Raw genomic sequence first — 24,949 nt, forward strand, 5'->3', positions numbered from 1 at the left:
GGGTTTGCTGTTGTCTCAGGGTGTGAGGCTCCCCTATCTGGTCTCCCAAGGCTATTTAATTGAGGTTGCTGTTTATTAATTTTTTACACTTGTAAGAAGAGATAAATAAATCTATCATTCCTTCCAATTCTCTATTCCTCCTCCTATCTCCCTACCTCTTATTCTATTGTAGTGGTCTTTTATTCTGTAACCAAAGTTAAGTGTTAAGTAATTTGCCTAATCTCACATGCTAGCAAATAAAAGGTCAAAATTCTTCAAGTGAGGCTTCAACAGTAACTGAACCAAGAACTTCCAGATGTTCAAGATGGATTTAGAAAAGGCAGAGGAATTAGAGATCAAATTGCCAACATCCATTGGATCATTGAAAAAGCAAGATTGTTCCAGAAAAACATCTATTCTGCTTTATTGACTATGCCAAAGCCTTTGACTGTGTGGATCACAGCAAACTGTGGAAAGAGATGGGAATACCAGACCACCTGACCTGCCTCCTGAGAAATCTGTATGCAGATCAGGAAGCAACAGTTAGAGCTGGACATGGAACAATGGACTGGCTCCAAATTGCAAAAGGAGTACATCAAGGCTGTATATTGTCACCCTGCTTATTTAACTTATATGCAGAGTACATCATGAGAAATGCCAGGTTGGATGAAGCACAAACGAATCAAGATTGCTGGGAGAAATATCAATAATCTCAGATATAAAGTTAATACCACCCTTATGGCAGAAAGGAAAGGAACTGAAGAACCTCTTGATGAAAGTGAAAGAGGAGAGTGAAAAAGCTGGCTTAAAACTCAATATTCAAAAAATGAAGATCATGGCATTGGGTCCCATCACTTCATGGCAAATAGATGGGGAAACAGTGGGAACAGTGAGAGTATTTTCTTGGGCTCCAAAATCACTGCAGATGGTGACTGCAGCCATGAAATTAAAAGATGCTTGCTCCTTGGAAGGAAATCTATGACGAACTTAGATAGCATATTAAAAAGCAGAGAGTTTACTTTGCCAACAAAGGCCTGTCTTGTCAAAGCTATGGTTTTTCCAGTAGTCATGTATGGATGTGAGAGCTGGACTGTAAAGAAAGCTGAGCACTGAAGAACTGATGCTTTTGAACTGTGGTGTTGAAGAAGGCTCTTAAGAGTCCCCTGGACAGCAAGGAGATCCAACCAGTCCATCCTAAATGAAATCAGTCCTGAATATTCATTGGAAGGACTATGCTGAAGTTGAAGCTCCAGTACTTTGGCCACCTGATGCAAAGAGCTGCCTCCTTGGAAAAGACCCTGATGCTGGGAAAGATTGAAGGCGGGAGCAGAAAGGGACAACAGAGGATGAGATGGTTGGATGGCATCACCGACTCGATGGACATATGAGTTTGAGCAAGCTCTGGGAGTTGGTGATGGACAGGGCAGCCTGGCGTGCTGCAGTCCATGGGGTCGCAAAGAGCTGGAAACAACTGAGCAGCTAAACTGCACTGAATTTGTGTAAAGACTGGTTCTAAAAATTTTTTTAAAACCCACATTTTAAAAATCCTTTACATAGTTTTATGGATGTAAGTATTTCTCACTGTAGTCAAGTAGTGTGCTTAGGTTACATTTTCTTCTCTATGGCTCTAGTATTGTGACTCCTTTGGCATTCAGAAAACAATGTTCTTTCAGAGTGGTATCATAAGGAACTCTAAGGACCCTCACACTGGTGAAACAACTGTACTGGTAAAAAATCATTTTAGGAAGCAATAATAGAAATGGTTTTAAGGGCATAAATCACTTTTATGTGGAATAAAAAAAAATGAACATTTCCAAAGCAGAAACTGGCTCACAGACTTTGAAAACAAACTTAGGGATACCAATGAGGAAAGTTGAGAGAGATAAATTAGGAGTTTGGAATCAACTCATACACACTACTGTGTATAATATAATCAACAAGAACCTACTGTATAACATAGGGAACTGCACTCAGTACAGTATTCTATAATAACCCATATGGGAAAAGAATCTGCAAAGGAATGGATATATGTATAAATGAATCACTTTGCTGTACACCTGAAACTAACACAACACTGTAAACCAACTCTACTCTCATATAAAATAAAATTTTAACTAAATTTTAAAAATATTGGAAGTTTTGTTAAGAGAAGGTAGGTAGCTTTATGAGAGACAGACTAAACAACAGGGCAGTTACTATACCAGAGAGAACCAGGGAAGAGACAGCTAAGGTAAGTCCTCTTTGGGTCAGAAAAAACTCAAACAATAACCTCAGTTGCAAAGAAGCTAGAGTTTAATTGCATCTTGACAACAGAGCATTTTATGCCCTAGGTTTCTTAGCCCACAATTAAATAATTTTTTAAAAATCTTGATTAAAACAAACAAAACAATAGAGTAATCTCCCTGCAGTTAATGAAGCCTAATAACAACGTATGTGGTAATCCCTTCAGCAAGTCCTAAGAAAATAACTGAAAATATGTATAGTGAAGAATAAAAACTTAACAATGTTCATAACATCATAATAAAATGAATTTTCCTTTCAACATTTCATGAGCTGCTCAAAATCATTATATATACTTCAGTTTTCTTCCTCCTTGGAACATGTTTTTCTTGTAAAGCTTTTTTTTCCCCCTTGTATTTCTAACTGCCCTTTCTCCAGCCTTCCGTGCTTGAATGTCCTCAAGCTTTCACAAGAATTCAATGATTCTACACTGTTAACTGCTAATTAAATGTATGAGTATATAGTACAGCACATGTTGCACGGCAGATCTCTGGAACTTTTTCATGGTGCATAACTAGAGTTCTATACCCATTGAAGCAACTCCTCATTTCTCTCTCCCCGTCTTTGGAAACCACAATTCTACTTTCTATTTCTATGAGTTTTACTACTTTAAATACCTCATATAAGTGGAATTATGTAGTATTTTCCCTTCTGTGGCTGGCAATTTCACTTTGCACAATATCCTCAATGTTCATCCATGTTGCTTCATATGAGAGAATTTCCTTCTTTTTTTTAATGGCTGAATAATATTCCATTGTAGTGAAGTGAAAGTCACTCAGTCGTGTCCGACTCTTGCGACCCCATGGACTGTAGCCCGCAAGGTTCCTCTGTCCATGGGATTCTCCAGGCAAGAATACTGGAGCGGGTTGCCATTTCCCTCTCCAGCTGTATATATAGCTATACTTTTTAAAAAGTTCATTCATTTGTTGATGGATATTTAGATTGTTTCCACTTCTTGGCTATTTTGAACAATGCTGCAATGAATATGGGAATACACTATGTCTTCAAGATCCGAGTCTCTTTGGATCCAAAAATGAGATTTCTGGATCCTGTAGCTCTCTTTTTATTTTTTTGGAGGAAACTATATAGTGTTTTTCATAATGGCTGCACCATTAAACATATGTTTTATTGCTGTTGAATTGTAGTTACTCCTTATACATTTTGGATATTAATATCTTACCAGATATAGTTTGCGGGTATTCCCTCCCATTCCATAGGTTGCTTTCTCACTCTGCTTATTGTTTCCCTGGCTCTGTAAAAGCTTTTAGTTTAATGTAGTCCGATTATCTATTTTTTTTGCTTATATTACCTGTGTTTTGGTGTCATATCCAAGAAATCATTTTTAAGGCCAATGTAATAAAGCATTCCCCCTGTTTTCTTCTAGAAAATTTTTAGTTTCAGGTCTAATGTTTAAGTCTTTTATTCATTTTGAATTGATTTCTGTGTGTGATAAAAGGTCCAGTTTTATTCTTTTGTTGTGGATATCCAATTTTCCGAGCATTATTTGTTGAAGAGACTTCAACATTTCCACATTGTGTAGTTTTGCCTTTCTTGTCGAAGATCTCTGACTGCATAGGTGAAGGTTTATTTCTAGGATGTCTGTTCTGTTCTATTGGTCTACATATCTGTCTTTGTTCCAGTACCATACTGTGGGTTTTTTTTTATATTCTAGTTTTGCTATATATTTTGAAATTAGGAAGTGTGAGACTTCCAACTTTGTTCTTTTTGCTCGATTGTTTTGACTGTGTAGAATCTTACATGGTTTTATATGAATTTTAGGATTAATTCTATTTCTATAAAAAATGTCATTGATATTTTGGTAGTGATTGCACTGAATTTGTAGATCACCTTGGGTAATGTGGGTATTTTTAACAATATTAAGTCTTCCAGTTCATGAAAACATTTATTTCTTTTCAGTTATCTGTGTCTTCTTTAATTTCTTTCAGCAGTGCTTTGTAGTTTTAAGTGTACAAGTCTTTCACATTTTTGGTTAAATTTATTTCTAAGTATTTTATTCTTATTGATGCTATTGTAAATGGGTCTGTTTTCTTAATTTCCTTTTTAGATTATTCATTGCTAGTTTATAGAAACTCTACTGAGTTTTTTAATGTTTTAATGTTGATTTTGATCCTGCAACTTTGCTGAATTCATTTATTCTTACGGTGTGTGTGTGTGAGTGTGTGTGTGATCGTGTGTGTGATCTTGAGTTTTCTTTGTATTAGATTATATAATCTGCAAGTGGAGATCATTTTCCTTCTTCCTTTCCAATTTGGATGCTTTTCTTTTCATTGACCGAATAGCTTTAACTAGGACCTTCAGTACTGTTTTGAATTGAAATGGCAGGAATGGGCATCCTTGTTTTGTTCTTTATCTTAGAGAAAAAACTTCTAGTTTTTCCCTATTATTTATTATGTTAGCTGTGGGCTTGTCATACCTAGATTTTATTATGTTCAGATAATGTCCTTCTACTCCTAGTTTGATGAGTACTTTTATCATGAAAGGATGTTGAATTTATCAGGTGCTTTTTGTGCATCTACTGAGTTGATCATATGATTTTATCCTTTGTTCCATTAATGTGGTGTAGTACAATGATTGATATTTGTTGAACCATTCTTGTGTTCCAGGGATAACTCCCACTTGGTTATGATGTATGATCCTTTTAACGTGTTTTTGAATTTAGTTTGCTAATATTTTGTTGAAGACTTTTGCATCTATATTCATTAAGGATATTGTTTTTTAGTTTTCTTTTGATGTCTTTTTCTTTGGTATCAGGGTAATTTTGGCTTCATAAAATGAGTTTGGAAGTGTTCCCTCCTCTTCAATTTCTGGAAGAGCTTGAGAAGGATTGGCACCAGTTCTTTAAATGTATGGTAGGATTCGCCAGTGAAACCATCTGGTCATGGGCTTTTCTTTGTTGGGAGGTTTTTGATTACCCATTCAGTCTCCTTGCTAGTTATAGGTCTGTTCAGAATTTCTATTTCTTCATGATTCAGTCTTGGTAGATTGCATGTTTCTAGGAATTTATCCATTTCTTCTAGGCTATCCAAATTGTTGGCTTGGAATTTCTCATAGTAATTTCTTATAATCTTTTTAATCTCTGTGGCATTAGTTGTAATATCTCCTCTCTAATAATTTTGAGTCTTCTTAATTTTTTTCTTAGTCTAGCTAAAAGTTTGTCAATTTTGTTGATTTTTTGGAAAAAAAAATTCAGTTTCATTGATCTCTACTATTGTTTTTCTATTTTCTATTTCATTTATTTTTGTTCTGATTATTATTATTTCCTTCCTTCTGCTAACTTGGGGATTCATTTGTTTTTATTTTTTTAGTCTCTTGTGTTTTAAAGTTAAGTTGTTTATTTGAGAATTTTCATCTTTTTAATGGGATCAATCCTGGGTGTTCATTGGAAGGACTGATGCTAAAGCTGAAACTGCAATACTTTGGCCACCTCATGCAACGAGTTGACTCGCTGGAAAAGACTCTGATGCTGGGAGGGATTGGGGGTAGGAGGAGACGGGGACGACAGAGAATGAGATGGCTGGATGGCATCACCAACTCGATGGACATGAGTTTGAGTGAACTCCGGGAGTTGGTGATGGACAGGGAGGCCTGGCGTGCTGTGGTTCATGGGGTCGCAGAGTCGGACACGACTGAGTGACTGAACTGAAATGAACTGAACTGAACTGAATATAGGCAATTATTACTATAAAATTCCTTCTTGTGCTGCTTTTGCTGCATCCTATAAGTTTTAGTATTTTTTTGTTTATTTTCATTTGTCTTAAGATATTTTCTAATTTCTCTTTTGATATCTTCTTTGGCTTATTGGTTTTTCAAGAGTGCATTGCTTAATTTCCATATATTATTGAATTTTTTAGTTTCCTTCTGTTTTTGATTTCTAGTTTCATTGCACTGTGCTTTGAAAGTACACTTACTTTGATTTTGGTCTTCTCAAATTTGTTACGACTAGGTTGTGACCTACAATGTGATCTCTTATGGAGAATGGTTTGTGCGTGCTTGGAAAGACTATATTCTGCTGCTGTCAGATGAAATGTCCTGTATGATAATCGGTTCATTTGGTCTACAGTATTTTACAAATCTTCTGTTTCCTTATTCATCTTCCATCTGGATTCTATCCATTATTTAAAGTGAGGTATTGAAATCTCCTAGTATTATTGTGTTACTATCTATCTTTCCCTTCAGTTCTGTCAGTGTTTCTTTCCTATATTTGGGTGCTCTGCTATTAGGTACATATATCTTTTTATTTGTTATATCTACCCAATTTATTGACTCTTTTATCATTTATCATGTCCTTCCTTGTGTCTTTTGACAGTTTTTGACTTAAAGTCTATTTTGTCTAATATGATTATGGACCACCCTGGCCCCTGCTCTCTTTCAGTTACTATTTGCATATTTTTTTCTATACGTTAACTTTCACTCTATGTGTGTTCCTAAATCAAAAATCTTTTCTAGATAGCAGATAGTTGGATTTTTAAAAATCCATTTAAACCACTCTATATCTTCTGATTAGGGAGTAAAATCCATTTACATTTAAGTAGTTATTGATAGAGAAGAACTTACTATTGCCATTTTGTTAGTTGTTTTCTGTCTTATATTTATCCTTCACCATCTTTCCTCTCCTTTTTTCTTCCTTTGTGTTTTGTTGATTTCTTTTGGTAGTGATATGTTTTGATCCCTTTTTGATTTTCTTTTGTGGATGTTCTACACAAAATGGTACTTTCTTGGTGGTTACTTTGGGGCTTACATAAAGCATCATATATTTACAACAGTCTATTTTAAGCTGATAAAACTTAACTTTGCTGCTGCTGCTGCTAAGTCGCTTCAGTTGTGTCTGACTCTGTGCGACCCCATAGACGGCAGCCCACCAGGCTCCCCGTCCCTGGGCTTCTCCAGGCGGGAACACTGGAGTTGCATACAAACACTCTCCACATTGACTCCCTCTTCCTTTTACTTTCTGTGTATTGATGTCAAAACATTACATCCTTCTAAATTATGTATCCATTAACATATTTTTATAGTAATAGTTTTTAAAAATACTTTTGTCCTTCAACCCCTATACCAGAATTAAAAGTGATTTATGTACCATTATTACAGTATTCTGTGTTTGTCTGTATATTTACTAGCAAGCTTTATACTTTCATATGCTTTTGTGTTGTTGTTCAGCATCCTTTTGTTTGAGCTTGACGGAATCCCTTTAGCATTTCTTGTAGGCAGTTATAGTGATGATGAACTCCCTCAGCTTTTTTAAAACATGGGAAGGTTTTATTTTTCCTTCATTTTTCAAGTACCACTTTTTTTTTTTTTTTTTGCCACATATAGTGTTCTTGGTTGGCAGTTTTCCCCTTTTAGCACCTTGAATATATCATCCCACTGCCTTCTAGCCTGTAGAGTTCCTGCTGAAAAATTCACTGATAGTATTATCAGTATTATCTCTTGCACACGGTGATTCACTTTTCTCTTGTTGCTGTTAGAATTTTCTCTGTATTCTTCTTTTGACAGTTTGATTATAATGTGTCTTAGTGTGGATTTCTTTGGATTTACTATGGTTGGAATCCATTGGGTTTCTTAAATATGGATATAATTTCCTTCCTTGGTTTTGGGAAGTTTGGGGGCACTATTTCTTTAAATAAGCTTTCTGTCACTTATACTCTTTTCTTCCAGGGCTCCCATGATGCATATATTGATTTGCTTATGATATCCCATGTGTTCCTCAGGCTTTCTTCACTCTGTTTCATTCTTTTTTCCGATCTAGTCTTCTGACTGGATAATTTCAAGTGACTTGTCCTCAAGTTCACTGATTCTTTCTTCAGCTTAATTGAACCTAATATTAAATCCTCCTACTGAATTTTTTACTTCAATTTTTGTATTCTTTAGCTCCAATTTTTTGTTTTGTTCTTTTTAATATTTTATTCTTTGCTGATATTTTAATTTTGTTTATGCATCATTTTCTTGATCTCATAGAGTATCATTATAATGGTTATTTTAATTCTCTGTCAGGTAATTTATATGCTTCCATTTGATTTATTTTATTCTTTTGTATGGGCCATGTTTCCCAGTTTCTTCATGTATCCCATAACTTTGTTCTAGGATTGGCACACTTGAAATAAAAGCCACATCTCATAGCCTTTATAGACTGGCCCTTTCTGCCGAAGACTTCTAATCAGCTTGACTAGAGATTCTGGGGGTCTCTGTAACCTTTTCTCAGAGGGAAGGGAATGCAAATTCTTTGAGCCTGTGTGTGCAATTTCTCAATTAGGTAGAGTTGGCTGATTTCTTTTTCCAGGGACTCATAATATTTTGCTCTACCTGGGGTCACTCTGTGGTACTGCAAATTCTCTGGTTTTACAATATGTGTTTGTGTTCAGTTGTATCTAGTTCTTCGTCACCCTATGAACTGTAGCCTGTCAGGCCCTCTGTCTGTGGAATTTCCCAGGCAAGAATACTGGAGTGGATTGCCGTTTTTTGTTCCAGGGGATCTTCTTGACTCAGGGATTGGACCTGCATCTCCTGCAGGTCCTGCATTGGCAGGCAGATTCTTCACCACTGCACCACCTAGGAAGTCCTGGTTTTCCAGTAGCAAGCTGCTATGATGTCCCTTGTTCTCAGAGGCCTCCAGATTTCTGCTGTATGCTGACTCCCCATCAGCATCCTGAATTAGGTGAGACAGATACCAGCCCCTTCTGCACGCTTCTAAAGAGCCTGAACATCAGACATATGCTCCTTTCACTCATTCCAGAGGGAGAAGCCTCAGATTGTTCTCCTACCCCTAACTGCATTGAGCCATCCTAGTCCCTGAAAGCCAATTTACCCATTCTTCTTTGTTCTCAGTGGCACCAAGGCATCCAGACTACAATGGTTCTGTATGAGCTCTGAATTAGACAAGACAGATACCAGTTCCTCAGCAGCCCTTTGAAGAGCTTGAATGTCAGACACAGCCTCTACTTTTCTCTTCACCCCCAGTGTAAAAAGTGTGAGCCAGGTTATTCTCTACCACTGCAGAGCTGTGCCAGCTTAGAAAAGGGGCTGAGGCAATTAAAGTGAAATTGCTCTTCTTATCCATTTGAATGTGGCTTTTCACAGCTTTGCACTCTGGTACTGCAACATCTTGACTAGATTCTAGAATCCTCATTAGAGTATTTTGGTCCATATTCTGTTAAATTGCAGTTTCTGTGGGGGAAAGAGAGCGGAACTTTGCATTTCCTCCATGCTGTGATTCACTGCCTCTGTGATTTGCTCTTGGTCTCTACTGCATTTGTCATTCTGAGAGTCCTTTCGCTGCTTTCTTAGGTTGGAAGCCCTCTTTCCTTCGTCCCATATCTTCTTTGTTTACTTACAGGTTATGCTTTCCAATTAATGACACATGCACAAAAGACTAAAATCTACAAAGAATAAACTTTTTTTTTCATTATTCTTTACATTTGATTTGATGATTTCACTCAATAGAGACCTCTAGGTCCAAAGTAATTTTGCCTTACAGTGTTGATGGTATTGCTTAGAGAAAAGACTGAGGCTATTCTGGGAATGGTATGTATGTAAGTCTCTAGCAGTTGGGGATGAATTTCTGGTATCAACTATTGTATAGTCAAACTTTAAACTAGTTCTCATGTTTTTGGCTCCATCTGTTTACTCTGTTTCTTTTTTGAGTAAAAACTCTTCTCTTAGCCAAGACCCTCCTTGATATTCTACTCATCAGGCCAGCTCCCTCTTTCACTGCAGTTGGAAGAATATACACACACACACACATACATATATATATCCTATGTAAATATATATATCCTATATAAATTTATAAATTTTATTTTTATATATAAATATATCTGTTTATATATAAATTATGCATATATTTATGGTGAGTGAGTAAAAGAGCACTACTTAGGTTTAAATTCTGGCTCTGGAGTTTCTAGCTGTGTAAACTTGGCCATGTCACTTGTGTCTTGATATCTTCATGTGACAACCTAGTTTAAGGATTAAATGTAAAGGTACTATTATTGTTAGTATTGCTCTTCTGCTTTTTCAAAAATCCTATTTTCATATGACTTTCATATTCCATTTGTTTACATATCTCTCTTTTTGATGTCTCTCCTCATGTCTCTTTTTATATTATTCCTCCCTTCCAAGTACTAACCAGGCCCGACCCTGCTTAGCTTCCGAGATCAGATGAGATCGGGTGTGTTCAGGGTGGTATGGCCATAGACTATATTATTCCTTAGCTTAGTGAATTCTAGGTAATAACAAAATAAATGTGTGTATTCAGTCCTCTTTTTTAAGCTAGAAGCCAAATCTGATTTTTTAATTTTAGAAAATAATCAGTGATTTAATGGTTTTCATGTAATTTTAATAATTTAAGCTATTTTTAAATTAAATTATTCTCTATATTCATATATTATCTTTACTATATCTGCCTAGTGATCTAATGACCCAGAGTCAAAATTGAATGGGAATTTTCTTTCTTTTGATAGATTCTTAGTAATAGCAGTGAAACTATTTTAATGCTGGTCAGAATTTAATTCTCTTTAAAGAATTGGAACAAAAGAAAAAATTATTTCAGCATGTGAGAGAAAAGTGTATTGTTCTATTTTGTATTACATCAATTGAAAGTTAACAGCTTTATTACACCTTATGAAAAACTAAAAAATGAACCAGAAAATAATGATGATAATCATAATGATGATCAGTTTAGTTCAGTTCAGTTCAGTCGCTCAGTCATGTCCGACTCTTTGCTACCCCATGAATCATAGCACGCCAGGCCTCCCTGTCCATCACCAACTCCCGGAATTCACTCAAACTCATGTCCATCCTCTTGATGATGATAGGAGCAACAATTACAAAATGCATAAAGGTATACATGCCATTTGGTATATATCATGTTACGTATTCTTCATAATAGCTCTGCTAGGTAGGCATTTCAGTCCTCATTTTACTTTATGAGGATACCAATGTTTAGAGTGCATAAATAACTTGCCCATGGCACACAACCAGGAAAGCACAGAGCTTTCTGATACAAAGCCCTGTGTTCCGTGATTATCCAAGCCAGGCTTCAGCAATATGTGAACCATGAACTTCCAGATGTTCAAGCAGGTTTTAGAAAAGGTGGAGGAACCAGAGATCAAATTGCCAACATCTGCTGGATCATGGAGAAAGCAGGAGAGTTCCAGAAAAACATCTATTTCTGCTTCATTGACTATGCCAAAGCCTTTGACTATGTGGATCACAATCAACTGTGGAAAATTCTGAAAGAGATGGGAATACCAGACCACCTGACCTTCCTCTTGAGAAACCTGTATGCAGGTCAGGAAACAACAGTTAGAACTGGACATGGAACAACAGACTGGTTCCAAACAGGAAAAGGAATACGTCAAGGTTGTATATTGTCACCCTGCTTATTTAACTTATATGCAGAGTACATCATGAGGAACGCTGGGCTGGAAGACGCACAAGCTGGAATCAAGATTGCCGGGAGAAATAGCAATAACCTCAGATACGCAGATGACCCCACCCTTATGGCAGAAAGTGAAGAGGAACTCAAAAGCCTCTTGTGAAAGTGAAAGAGGAGAGTGAAAAGGTTGGCTTGAAGCTCAACATTCAGAAAACAAAGATCATGGCATCTGGTCCCATCACTTCATGGGAAATAGATGGGGAAACAGTGGAAACAGTGTCAGACTTTATTTTTTGGGGCTCCAAAATCACTGCAGATGCTGATTGCAGCCATGAAATTAAAAGACGCTTACTCCTTGAAAGGAAAGTTATGACCAACCTAGATAGCATATTAAAAAGCAGAGACATTACTTTGCCAACAAAGGTCCGTCTAGTCAAGGCTATGGTTTTTCCAATGGTCATGTATGGATGTTAGAGTTGGACTGTGAAGAAAGCTGATCACCGAAGAATTGATGCTTTTGACCTGTGGTGTTGAAGAAGACTCTTGAGAGTCCCTTGGACTGCAAGGAGATCCAACCAGTCCATTCTAAAGGAGATCAATCCTGGGTGTTCATTGGAAGGACTGATGCTAAAGCTGAAACTTGGCCACCTCATGCGACGAGTTGACTCACTGGAAAAGACTCTGATGCTGGGAGGGACTGGGGGCGAGAGGAGACGGGGACGACAGAGAATGAGATGGCTGGATGGCATCACCGACTTGATGATCATGAGTTTGAGTGAACTCCGGGAGTTGGTGATGGACAGGGAGGCCTGGCGTGCTGTGATTCATGGGGTCGCGGAGAGTCGGACACGACTGAGCGACTGAACTGAACTGAATCTGGGACTTGGGAACCTATAGATTTGAACAAATTGCATTAATGAGTGACTATTACTGCCTCTCAAAGACCTTTGTTTCCCTTTTGCTGTGTCTCCTCCCTCTGATACCACAGTGGTCACTGCAGCTACTCATAGTGGCTAATGCTTCCTTCTCTCATTCCCTTAAAATCCTCATTAACAACTTTCTCATTGGAATCCTCTGTTTTTTTTAGTGCTCCAGTCCCAAGTGAGCCCAGGTGGGAATATTCTAACCATCCTTAGTGAGAATAGAAGCAGGCCTGTCTGTATTGCTCGAGTCAAGTAGAGTTTCTTATAATAATAGACACTGAGTACGCTTTGAAAAATGAACGATGGTGATAAAAAAGAACAGACTAATGTAGAAAGAGACTAGCTAACAGACTGATGTAGAAAGAGAGACTAGCTCAGGCAAAGGAATTTATCAAGTAGAAACTGTAATAATATATTTTCCTATAGAAATAATGGCAGTTGAGTTCTACAGTTCAATTAATATCACTAAAATAGCAGTCCAGCCTATTTTTAAGTTTTGTAGTAAATGTGGGTTAACCTGGGAGCCCAAATACAATTTTTATAAAATGCTTCTAGAAGAAAATGCTCTCTGAAGGGCAAATCATAGACTTAATGAATTGTTTAAACAAACCATTTGTAAATTGAAGTTAACATCTAAGACCATTAACTTGATAATCTTTGCTTGTGTCTTCTCATTTACTTACAAAGTTATAAAGAATGTGATATCAAAAGCTGTTTTTTATTAATTAGTAGTAACAATTGCCCAAATCTTTCCTATTCTTTCTGCTCTTACCCTCATCATTCATCATGTTACCTTGTATGTAGGTGGTGGTGTTTAGCCACTCAGTTGTGTCCTACTTTTGCAACCCCATGGACTGCAGCAGGCCTGGTTTCCTTGTCCTCCACTATCTCTCAAAGTCTGCCCAAACTCACGCCCATCGAGTTGGTGATGCCATCCAACCATTTCATCCTCTGTTGTCCTCTTCTCCTCCTGCCCTCAATCTTTACCAGTATCAGGGTCTTTTCTAACGAGTCGGCTCTTTGCATCAGGTGGTCAAAGTATTGGAGCTTCAGCTTCATCATCAGTCCTTCCAGTGAGTATGGGGATGACAGAGGATTGACTTTCTTTCCTTACTGGTTTGCTCTTACCCTCAGCATTCATCTTGTTACCTTGCATATATAGTAGCTATTCAAAAAATTGTTGCATTTTGACTGTTTGATTTTTAATATCAATCATCACAAAGAAAAGTAAATCCTGAGATACATAGGGTTCTTACTTCAACTTAGCTTTAATTTTAAATTACATAGCATAATTCAAAGTGATTTCTAGAATATGAAATATATGTATAAACATATAAGTTTTTACAATATTAATAAAAATAAATAAATTATAAAAATACATTTGGATGTTTATCATTTTTTCCCACTTGACTTATAATTTAGGGGCAAGCGGTTGTTGTAAGATTTAGAAAGCATCTTGATTTAAAAGGCCCCCAAAGCCCTGTGTTCTAACCTATACTTTAAGAAATTTCCTCTGACTGGAACAGAGAGGGAATGACCTCTCATTCCAGGAAACATTCCGTCCGTACCGTCGCTCAGTCGTGTCCGACTCTATGCGACCCTGTGGACTGTAGCCTACCAGGCTTCTCCGTCCATGGGATTTTCCAGGCAAGAATACTGGAGTGGGTTACCGTTTCCTTCTCCAGGGGATCTTCCCAGCCCCGGGATCGAACCCGGGTCTCCCGCATTGGAGGCAGACGCTTTAACCTCTGAGCCACCAGGGAAGCCCAATTAAAAGTGCTCTAATGTCCTAGTAATATAGTATGCTTTGGAATATTTAGGATGACCTAACTACTTATCTCTCAGATGGAGGAAGGCTGTGACTGGGGAAGAAGAACCACTTACACATCTGTTTTAAGTCTGGTCACAAAAAGATGCTTATTTCATAAAAGACACTGTTTTGTCTTTGCAGATGTAACTGTGTGGAACCACATAATCCTAGTAATAATACACTGAAGGAATGGAGGGAGTCTAATATTTCTGCCTCCGACATAATTTGGGAGAACCTAACTGTTTCGGTAAGTGAAACATGTCTTGAATCTTATTACTATAAGGTCTGTTTTGACATTTTGAATGAATTATGCCACTAAGGTAAATTATATTAAATAAATACTATTATAAAAGTGATAGTTTTATTTCATCCATTCGAATATGTGTAGGTTAACTGGGGGTTTTCTTTCATTGTTAAGCTTTTCCAGTAGTTAGTAGTCCTGAATTACTCTAAAAGCACACATATATGGCATAATGTGTCTAGATTAACTGAAAGCACATTATATAAGAGTAATGTTGACCTAAATTAAACCATATGACAGAACTAAGTCAGCCTTCTGTGTAAAGAATGCTTTTACTTCTCTCCATAATACTGCTCCAGCTGTTCAGAATATGTTGAGGGGGAGGGGATGTTTGTTAATATTTTGGTATAAATATTGAACTTTTGGGGAAAACCAAAGTCACTTTTCTTAAAATTCTGGCACCTCCCTCAGAAAGTTTTCTTACTTCCATTTTCTCCTTATCTTCCTTCCATTTAAGAAAGAGAATGACAACATATTTTTCATCTATCAAAGTTAAATCTTATACCTTTAAAAATATTTCTGTCTTTCCTTTTTTTAATGATATCTTTTCCCCCCTCATAGTTGAAAGTCTCTATTTTTCTTAATCTCTTATAATATTTGTGCACACCTGGTCAATCAAATCTCATAATTGGAAAAATAGAAAGATTCTGCTTTTATTAAGTATTAAAATCTGAGTCATTCTAGTTTCTTTTCTATTCTTCTCAGTTACAAACATTACAGTCCAAAGCTTCTGCCAATTTACCTACCTGAATAAGCTCAAATCCCATTATAACCATCAGCATAAACTATATGAATTCTAGTTCATTTTATGAGAAACACATTTTAGTAAGTGAGCCAGTTAGTGATACACACAAACCTGTTTTGTTGTACAATTATAAAACTCTTAACACGGTTCTTACAAGAGCACTTGACCTGTTGCCTGTTTTTCTCATTTTTCCTCGTTATTTTTTCAGAATCAAAATTTTAAAAATTCTATCTTTGACCTATATTTTACTACCTTTCTTCTTACGCTAGTCATTTGCTCTAAAATGTCTTCACTTTCATTTTTTTTCTGTTATAGTTAACATTTATTCTGTTGTGTTTTTCCTTAGAAAAAAGATTACCGAACTTCTTCCTTTGAGAGAGCCATTTAAGTTGACCAATAAAAGAAATTATGAGCAGAACAAGAAAAAATGCTACAGATGTTTAGAATTTAGACATGTTGATCCATTCAGCAGTGCATCTTCCATTTATATTCCCCTTTTATAAGCTATAAGGATATTATATTTTAAGAGTTCCTTGCTTTTGTCCCTCATCTTGGTGTCCCCTACAATACACTTACCCAATAATTTCATCTCTAAATTATTTAATATGATAATTTACTCTATAGGTTTTATAGTCTTGAATAATTTAATGTTAAATAATAATATTTATTCCATATAGTAGCAAATCCTGAATCATAAATTTCTAAGAGACTCATAGCACAATTGATCTACCTAGGCATGAGTTAATTTTAAATATTAGAAGTTTTAGGGTCAAACAGAGTACAGTGAAAAATATTTTGCAATCAAACAAAGCAAATCTAATCCTGAGGTGGTGGTGGTTGTTGTTTTTCCTTTAAGTTCTGCACTAGGTGTTAACATTCTGGCAGAAATTTTCGTATTATTTTTCATTAGGTAAAAGCACTGTTTGCAATGAATAATTGATAATCTTGACCAGAAATAGCACTTATCACCAAAGGGTATTCTACATAATGAAGAAAACTTACAATTTTAAGTCATCGAGGGCCATAATGATTTGTCTTAATTGTTATTCTATTTTTTTCTCAGTATAACCATCAGGATCATCAAAAGCATTTTATTAATTTTATTAACAGTGCTAATGGCTGTTATAACTAGTTTTGTAAAAATGGTCTATGTAATATTTACTCTGTGTATTAGTCACTTGATAATTTTTAATTGAATTGTTACATATCTCATGAACTGTAATTTTTACCTTGCTAACTCAGCAATGGCAAGAACTTTAGCTTTCTTTGATTCTCCCAAATAACTGTATGCATAGTAAGTGTTCAATAAACATTTAATGATTATTTTGAAAAGCAGTCTCAAATGACAGATTTACTATTTAATGTAAATGTCTTGGTTTATTTTGTTTTCTAGCTTTATTGAGGTATAATTGACAAATAAAACATATATTTAAGGCATAAAATATGTTTTGATGAATGTATACAAGGTGAATGATTACCACAATCAAGCTAATTAACACACATATCACCTCACATAAGCAACCTTTTCACTTGGTGAAAACAGTTAAGATCTACTCTCCCAGCAAATTTCAGTTATTTAATGCAATATTATTAACCATAGTCACTGTGTTATACATTAGCACTTCATAATTTATTTATCCTGCATAACTGAAACTTTGTTCCCTTCAACCAGTATTTCCCCATTTTTCCTCTTTCCCTAGTCATTGGTAACTATCATTCTACTCTCTGCTTCTGAGTTTGACTTTTAGCTTCCGCATCGAAGATAAATCATACAGTATTTGTCTTTCTGTATCTGGCTTGTTTCAATTAGCATGTCTTACAGGTTCTTTCATGTTGTTGCAGTGACAACGTTTCCTTCCTTTTTAAGGGTGAATGATATTCTATTGTATATTTTATACTATAGTTTCTTAATCCATTCATCCATTGACAGACATCTAGGTTATTTCCATATCTTGACTATTGTGAATAATGCTTAATTCAAGTGTTTTATAGCAAGCTAGAGTACTTAGGTCTCTATGTTTATATATATATATTTAGCAGTATATCAAAATCTGTCATTATAAGGAATTCCTAGACAAGGTTTAAAATATTCACAGGCAATTAACTAGCAATTGGTTAAGAATTGTTTCAATGCCAGAATTACATATTTAGCTTATACATAAATAAGGGGCAGGACACTAATGCCAACTCTAATTTCTTATTTAATCAAATTTAATTTTTACCAACTTATAAAATTGTTGAAGCTTAAAACGTGTTGAAGAATAATTAGTAGAAATGAGTTTGTCAACAAGCATTTTTTTCATTTTTGTAAGTGAAACCATATGTGAGACTCAAAATAAGAGAACAGGATTTAGATTTAGTTTTCTCTTCCAAATCTCAGGACTTCGTGTGTGTGTGTGTGTGTGTGTTTTAAGGGTACAGTTGGTATAAACCAGAAAATAAATGTAGAATATAATAGCTCACAATTTTTCCTTTTTAAATAACGTACTGCCCCCCTAAAAGAAAGAAAAATATACTTTTAAAATTTGCTTTGAATTAAAGTGACTAGGCAGGCTAATGGGAATGCATTATAGCTTATAAGACACTTAAATAATCCTTTAAATGGTTTCTGTATTACTAAGAATTGAGAACAAGACTCAACCAAGTCCACGACTTGGAAGAGTTTTATATCTGCACAAGATTGAAGATGATCACAAATATATAGGTAATGTGTTTACAAAGCAACTTTTAGCTCCTCTTTGTATTTATCCATTCTTTTTTAAATTTACTTTTAATTGGAGGATGATTGCTTTATAGTGTTGTGTTAGTTTCTGCCATACAACAGCATGAATCAGCCATAGGTATACATATACCTGCTCCCTCTTGAACTTCTCCCCCAACATCCCACCCCTCTAGGTCATCACAGAGCACCAGGTTGAGCTCCCTGTGTTATACAGCAACTTCCCTCTAGCTATCTATTTTATACATGGCAGTTTCGGAGAAGGCAACGGCAACCCACTCCAGTACTCTTGCCTGGAAAATCCCATGGATGGAGGAGCCTGGTGGGCTGCAGTCCATGGGGTCGCTAAGAGTCGGACACGACTGAGCGACTTCACTTTTCACTTTCATGCATTGGAAAAGGAAATGGCAACCCACTCCAGTGTTCTTGCCTGGAGAATCCCAGGGGTAGGGGAGCCTGGTGGACTGCCATCCATGGGGTCGCACAGAGTCGGACACAACTGAAGTGACTTAGCAGCAGCAGCAGTATATATTTCAGCGCTCCTCTAAATTCATCCCACCCTCTCCTTCACCCATTCACAAGTCCAGTCTCTGTGTCTGGGCCTCTATTCTTGACTTGCAGAGAGGTTCATCAGTACCATTTTTCTAGATTCCATATATATATATATTCCATTACTTTGCTTAGTAATTGCTTTACTAGTAAAGCTGAACAAGGGGCAAGAGGAGGGACTAAAAATTTCAAGGATTTGTTTTTGCTACTTTATCCATTTTAACAGAGTTTTGAGAGAAGGAAAAACTAAAACTTATAAGCCTTATAATTAAGGCTTGTGGATTTTTTTTCCAATTAGCAAAGTTTCTATGCTCTGTATTAATGTGGTTAATTGGAATTCAACTTTAGCTAGCAAAAAATGTAGCATTTGCAGTTAGATTAGAAAAAGGAACAGGATTGTTTTAGATAATTATAAAGTATACAAACAATATTTCTCAAAAATCCCAACCTTACCGGTAACTGTCCCAAGTGATTTTACTAGTTTGTTTTTGGATAATAAGGTAGCAGTCTGTGATTTAGTCTAGAATCTTTCAAAGGTATTTGTTTCCTGCTGTACTCCAGAGCTTGAGGCTTTGTTCATTGGACAGTCTCTGCTGGTGATCAATCTGGCAGTCCATATTTTCTCCTAAGATCTTTCTGTACCATGGTGCAATCCAATTCCTAATTCAGGTTCAGAATATCTCAAGTACTAGCAAGGTCACTGGATCACTTAAACCATTCTTTTCTGTTTTCAAATAAAAAATTAAAATTTAATGTTCTAATCTTTAAAATGAAATGGTAAAATCCAATCTAATATGAGCTTTTAAAAAAATCTTAATTTCAAAATAATATTGTTTAAAATGCTGTTTTTTTCCTCCAAGAAAGAAAAATTTTTTGACTTTGCTGCCACCTCATGGCTAAGACAGCAATTAGAAATGATTCTTCAGAGGCTTATAAAATAAACCAGGAAAAAACAAAAAAAGGAAGATCATGAAGTCATTTGTAGTTGTTGTTGTTATATAGTCGCTCAGTCATGTCTGACTCTTTGTGACTCCATGGAGTATAATTTGCCAGGCTCCTCTGTCCATGGAATTCTCCAGGCAAGAATCCTGGAGTGGTTTGCCATTTCCTTCTCCAGGGTATCTGCCATACCCAGGGATGGAACCCGGGTCTTCTGCATTGGCAGGTGGATTCTTTACCCCTGAGTCACCTGGGAAGCTCCTGAAAAAGTCATAGTAAATATGAACTTTGCCCTGCTCCTATAATAGTTTCACTTCAGTAATAATATATTGCGGAGAAGGCAATGGCAAGCCACTCCAGTACTCTTGCCTAGAAAATCCCATGGATGGAGGAGCCTGGTTGGCTGTAGTCCGTGGGGTCGCTAAGGGTCGGACACGACTGAGCGACTTCACTTTCACTTTTCACTTTCACACATTGGAGAAGGAAATGGCAACCCACTCCAGTGTTCTTGCCTGGAGAATCCCAGGGACGGGGGAGCCTGGTGGGCTTCTGTCTATGGGGTCACACAGAGTCGGACACGACTGAAGTGACTTAGCAGCAGCAGCAATAATATATTGTATTTTTTTGTTGTTGCTTTTTTCACCTTTCTTGGGAGCTTTCATTTCAGTTCAGTTTAGTCGCTCAGTCGTGTCCAACTCTTTGCGACCCTATGAATCACAGCATGCCAGGCCTCCCTGTCCATCACCAACTTCCGGAGTTCACTCAAACTCATGTCCACCTTGGGAGCTTTAGGACTACATAATTCTACAGAATCCCTGTTCTCCTTTAATATGCAATAATATTCCCACCAAAGGCATCATGTTTGTATCACAACTCTGCTGCCACCCAGCAGTGTTGAGGCCATAGCAAATTACTTACTTTCTCTACACCATAGTTTCCTCAGATACAAAATGGAAATAATAGCAACTACCTATTTTATAGGGTTGATGTGATAATTAAGATGATGATTGGTGAATCAGTTAGTTTTATAGATTTAATTTTTAAAAGGCAAAAATTTTAGAAATGGTTCTTATTGCTCACTACCTATCCAAACATGAGCCTTAATTAAAAACCTTGGCAACTCAACTGCAAGTGATCCTAAGACATTAGTTTTCTGAAAGAACTATGTCCACATTTTTTTCTTAATAGCTCCATTTGTTTTACTTCTGTGGCAGGAATGCAAATCACTGCACGGGGAGTATGTTGGACGAGCCTGCGGCCACGAGCACCCCTATGTTCCAGATGTTCTGTTTTGGTCAGTGATCCTCTTCTTTTCCACAGTTACTTTGTCAGCCACATTGAAGCAGTTCAAGACTAGCCGCTATTTTCCAACCAAGGTACTTAGATTACAGTTTTTCTGATCAAAATGTGAACCAGCATAAAGCATGTTACGGTGATACGTGTATTTTAGGACAAAAGAAAGAGCGATTACTGTCAGTAAAGGGGCCACTAAAAGGTTTTTGTGTGATTGAGCTGCCATATTAGGAGCGAGGTGTGGCGAGGTGGGGAAGAGGATGCATTTTGTGAGACTGGTGCTGGGAGTGCAGATTGCCTCTCGGCTTATCTCCTAACTTCAAATCCCAGAGATACACTCCCACTTTCCGACTTTCATTTTTGGAACTCAAAAGCACACACTGCATTACTGATTGTCACTTTCTTGCCCAGTGAACAGTGGGAACTATTCCAGCCTGACAGACACCTCATAGGAGCCACTGTTACATTTTGTAATTGGGGAAGCCCCTGCAAGACTCATTGGAACACTATCCTCTTTTTCATTTTTAAAGTGTCAGTCCCTCCCCCTAACCCACCACGTTTACATCTGCATATTTGGAAAAGAAAGTAAACAGAGAAACAGCTTAGTTCAATATTTAACACTGCAAAGTAACACCTATAAGGCCTGACTCAGCCAAAAAAGGACTAAGGAAGGAAGGGAGGGAGAGAAAAGAAAAGAAAGAAGAGAAAAAGAAAACAAGCTTTTGGGAGATGAGCTAAAAATTGTGATGAAAATTCTACCCTGGGAAAATGTTTTAAGAACTGTTTGAGAGAAGCTTCTGTTTTTGTTACCTCTTCCTTCCCTAAGTTGGAAGATTCATTTCTTTCCCCGCAAAGCTTAATTTGATTAATATAGAATTGATTTTTAAAATTAAACTCCTGAATTTTGTATGTGTTTGTGTGTGTGACATAAAGGCATCCTTATAAAAGCCAGATCTTACTGAATATTGTTTAAGGATTTTGCTCAAAGAAGCCTTTTTAAATGAGAAATAGAATAACTTTTAACTTTATTTACTCTATTGTACATATTACCTGCTGCTATACTTATATCTCAGATAAACTATTGTGATACTTCAATAAGAACAGATTTTATTTTATAATGTTTGGGGTTTATCATATTAAAATGTTACCTGTGTGAGAAAGAGTATTAAAATTTAGCTAAATTCTCTCCATGCAATGTTATTCTGTATTTTAAATATTCACACACTGGAATTCATAATAAACTTAGATTTTTATCAGCATCACTGGTATAATAGTACCATGCAAGATTTCCATAATAAACTTAGATTTTAAATAAATACTGAAAACAGCACAATCAGCATTGTAGCTATTCCATAATGCCTCATTTTGAAAAGGTTGAGTGTATATTTATCTTAATGACAGAGGTACATAAATATAAATATGACAGAGTTAACAGTAATATTATCGTATGCATAAAATGTAATATTATGATATCATGTCATAAAGTGTGATTCTAGATTATGTTCCTGAGTATTCCTCACTATTTATAGTTCCTTCAAGTGACAAATGTTTTAATTATCTTTAGGTTCGATCCATAGTGAGCGACTTTGCTGTCTTTCTTACGATTCTGTGTATGGTTTTAATTGACTATGCCATTGGGATCCCGTCTCCAAAACTACAAGTACCAAGTGTTTTCAAGGTGAAGTTATCATAACGTTTACTATCTCTCCATCTCTGTAGGTCTAATTTTTATTCAGATGATGGCTATAAATCTAGTACTTGGGATTTTCATGAAAATATAAAGAATATTGATTAATATAACAGAAAATAAAATGCCCACAGCCCAACTACAATTTTGGTCTAATATTAAAAAATAAATAGTAATCACAGAAATAGAGACCTGGAAGCCACTTGAAAAAGTTTCCTGTTAATTCTTTCAGTAGGAATATATATATTCCTAAAAGATAAGGAAACATTTTGAAAATAAGGGAAATGCATTTTCTTGATGCAGAATTGCACAATGGATAGGGATTGGAAAGCAAATAAAATTAGATCTGGAAGAGAGTTTGAACCACATTACAACTATGACCTTGGGCCAGTTACTTAATCTCTTTGAACCTGTTTTCTCACCTATCAGAGCTGGGGACTTCCTCAAAGAATTGTCAAAATGAATTCATTTCGGACTCATCTCAGGCACCAGCCATGTTTAGAACCCTTTCCTGAGTGTCTTTTTGCTGTTTTTACTTAGTGGCCTGGATACACATCTAAAATGAGTTATACACAGTTGTCAATGTGATGTTTGTAAAAGTGAATGAATTTGCCAATCCAATAGCACATATGATAATGGTAATATAATTTTATTTAATATAGATATTGATTGAGAACACAGATTTTTGAGCCAGTCTATCAGAGTTGAAATCTTGTCTTCACCACTCACTAGCTTTGGGACCTTGAGAAATTTATTCTCTATGCCTCTTTCCTTGTCTGTAACTTCATTAGACTGTTGTGAAGAAAAAAGTGAGTTGAAATATTTAAAACACTTAGAATGATGCCTGGTACCATGCTTTGTGAATATTATTATTAAATATAATTCACTTGGCATATCAGTTTATAATTAGGGCTTTCCTGGTATTGTCTATAAGACTTCATTTGATTAGATATTTATTAATCCAGTTAATAACTATGCATTCTTTAATTTTTCACAGCCCACAAGAGATGATCGTGGCTGGTTTGTTACACCTTTAGGTCCAAATCCATGGTGGACAGTAATAGCTGCTATTATTCCAGCTTTACTTTGTACTATTCTAATTTTTATGGACCAACAGATTACAGCTGTCATTATCAACAGAAAAGAACATAAGCTAAAGGTATATTTTAGTATCTATTTTAATGTAAATCATTATAATTTAACTGAGATCAATTGATGTGTGTTATGTTTATTATGCTTTGTATTCTATATTATACTCTGTATTCTATAGTCATTTGCAGAGTGAAATATTAAAATTTTCAGATTTATAATTTAATTTTCTATATTCATGGTACTTTGACTTATAATAAGCTTAAATTGATTACTAATTAATTTATTTATGGCACTTGGCTGATCTCCAAATTCTAAAACCCTACCTCTAGGACTTAAAATTTAAAAATGTTGCCAAAGTTCTAGTGTTCTTTACTATGTTTAACACATTTTAATGAAATGGTCTCTTTTGGTGAAGTGTAGCTTTACCAGTTTGTCTTACATCTGAATTCTTATATTTCTGTATTTGACTCTAAGTATGTCTATTAGACTGCATTTATTTGGGAACAAATTGCATCTTCAAATAATTCTCAATTTTATTTAGTTATTTCTCCATCTATAATGTCTATGACATCAAAGTTCAGTTCAGTTCAGTCGCTCAGTCGTGTCCGACTCTCCGCGACACCATGAATCACAGCACGCCAGGCAAAACCAAGTTATAAATGTTATAGTTTTTAAGTGACATCTTTGTTGAGTTTTACTGCAGATTTCAATGATTTTCTTTTACAAAGAGAATAAATATAAATATATTTTCTTTATTATATTCTGACCCTGCCATTTTGCAACTGTGAATAAAGTTGTTCATTGGTATGAGATATGTAATGTGCGCACTATCATTTATAGGAATATATTAAGTTAAACTGAACCAACAAAATCATTGAATGGTTAAAAGTACTCTGAATCAAACCTTGTAAAAATTAGAATGTGCACAATCTTGTTTTTTCTGGTATCATGGGATAATGGTGAGCTATCGTCATATATTCTTTAAATTCTAGGGAAAATTTTGTCAGAGCAACAGAAATTATACTTTATAGAATTTTAAAGTATGTACCTTAGAAAGATTTTTAAAAACCTTATTGAACTGTTTGATAGGAAGTAGTAATGACATAAATATAAGAAACCACAGTTATTTGCAATAAATCCTACTGAAAAGGAATTTTGTCTATTATATTGGGGAGAATGTGTATCTATTTTAAAATAAAGAACTTCTTTATTCTCTTTTTAGAAAGTAACAAGAGTGCTCA

The 24,949-nt window shown here is 35.8% G+C and overlaps 1 protein-coding gene across 3 annotated transcripts in view; it reads left to right on the forward strand.

Annotated features, from left to right (window-relative positions):
• SLC4A10 (solute carrier family 4 member 10) overlaps window positions 1–24,949 on the forward strand; it is a 347,596-nt gene that overhangs the window by 289,303 nt on the left and 33,344 nt on the right. For all 3 annotated transcript variants that reach the window (XM_055398322.1, XM_088842524.1, XM_088842532.1), the window contains 4 exons: window positions 14,525–14,630; window positions 20,851–21,012; window positions 22,494–22,607; window positions 23,614–23,775. In XM_055398322.1, coding sequence (XP_055254297.1) covers window positions 14,525–14,630; window positions 20,851–21,012; window positions 22,494–22,607; window positions 23,614–23,775 — 544 coding nt within the window. The remainder of the gene's footprint in view (window positions 1–14,524; window positions 14,631–20,850; window positions 21,013–22,493; window positions 22,608–23,613; window positions 23,776–24,949) is intronic.

Source organism: Moschus berezovskii, chromosome 2, assembly GCF_049115385.1.
Source record: "Moschus berezovskii isolate FMDL1 chromosome 2, NW_MosBer_1.0, whole genome shotgun sequence".
NCBI classification, from domain to species: domain Eukaryota; kingdom Metazoa; phylum Chordata; class Mammalia; order Artiodactyla; family Moschidae; genus Moschus; species Moschus berezovskii.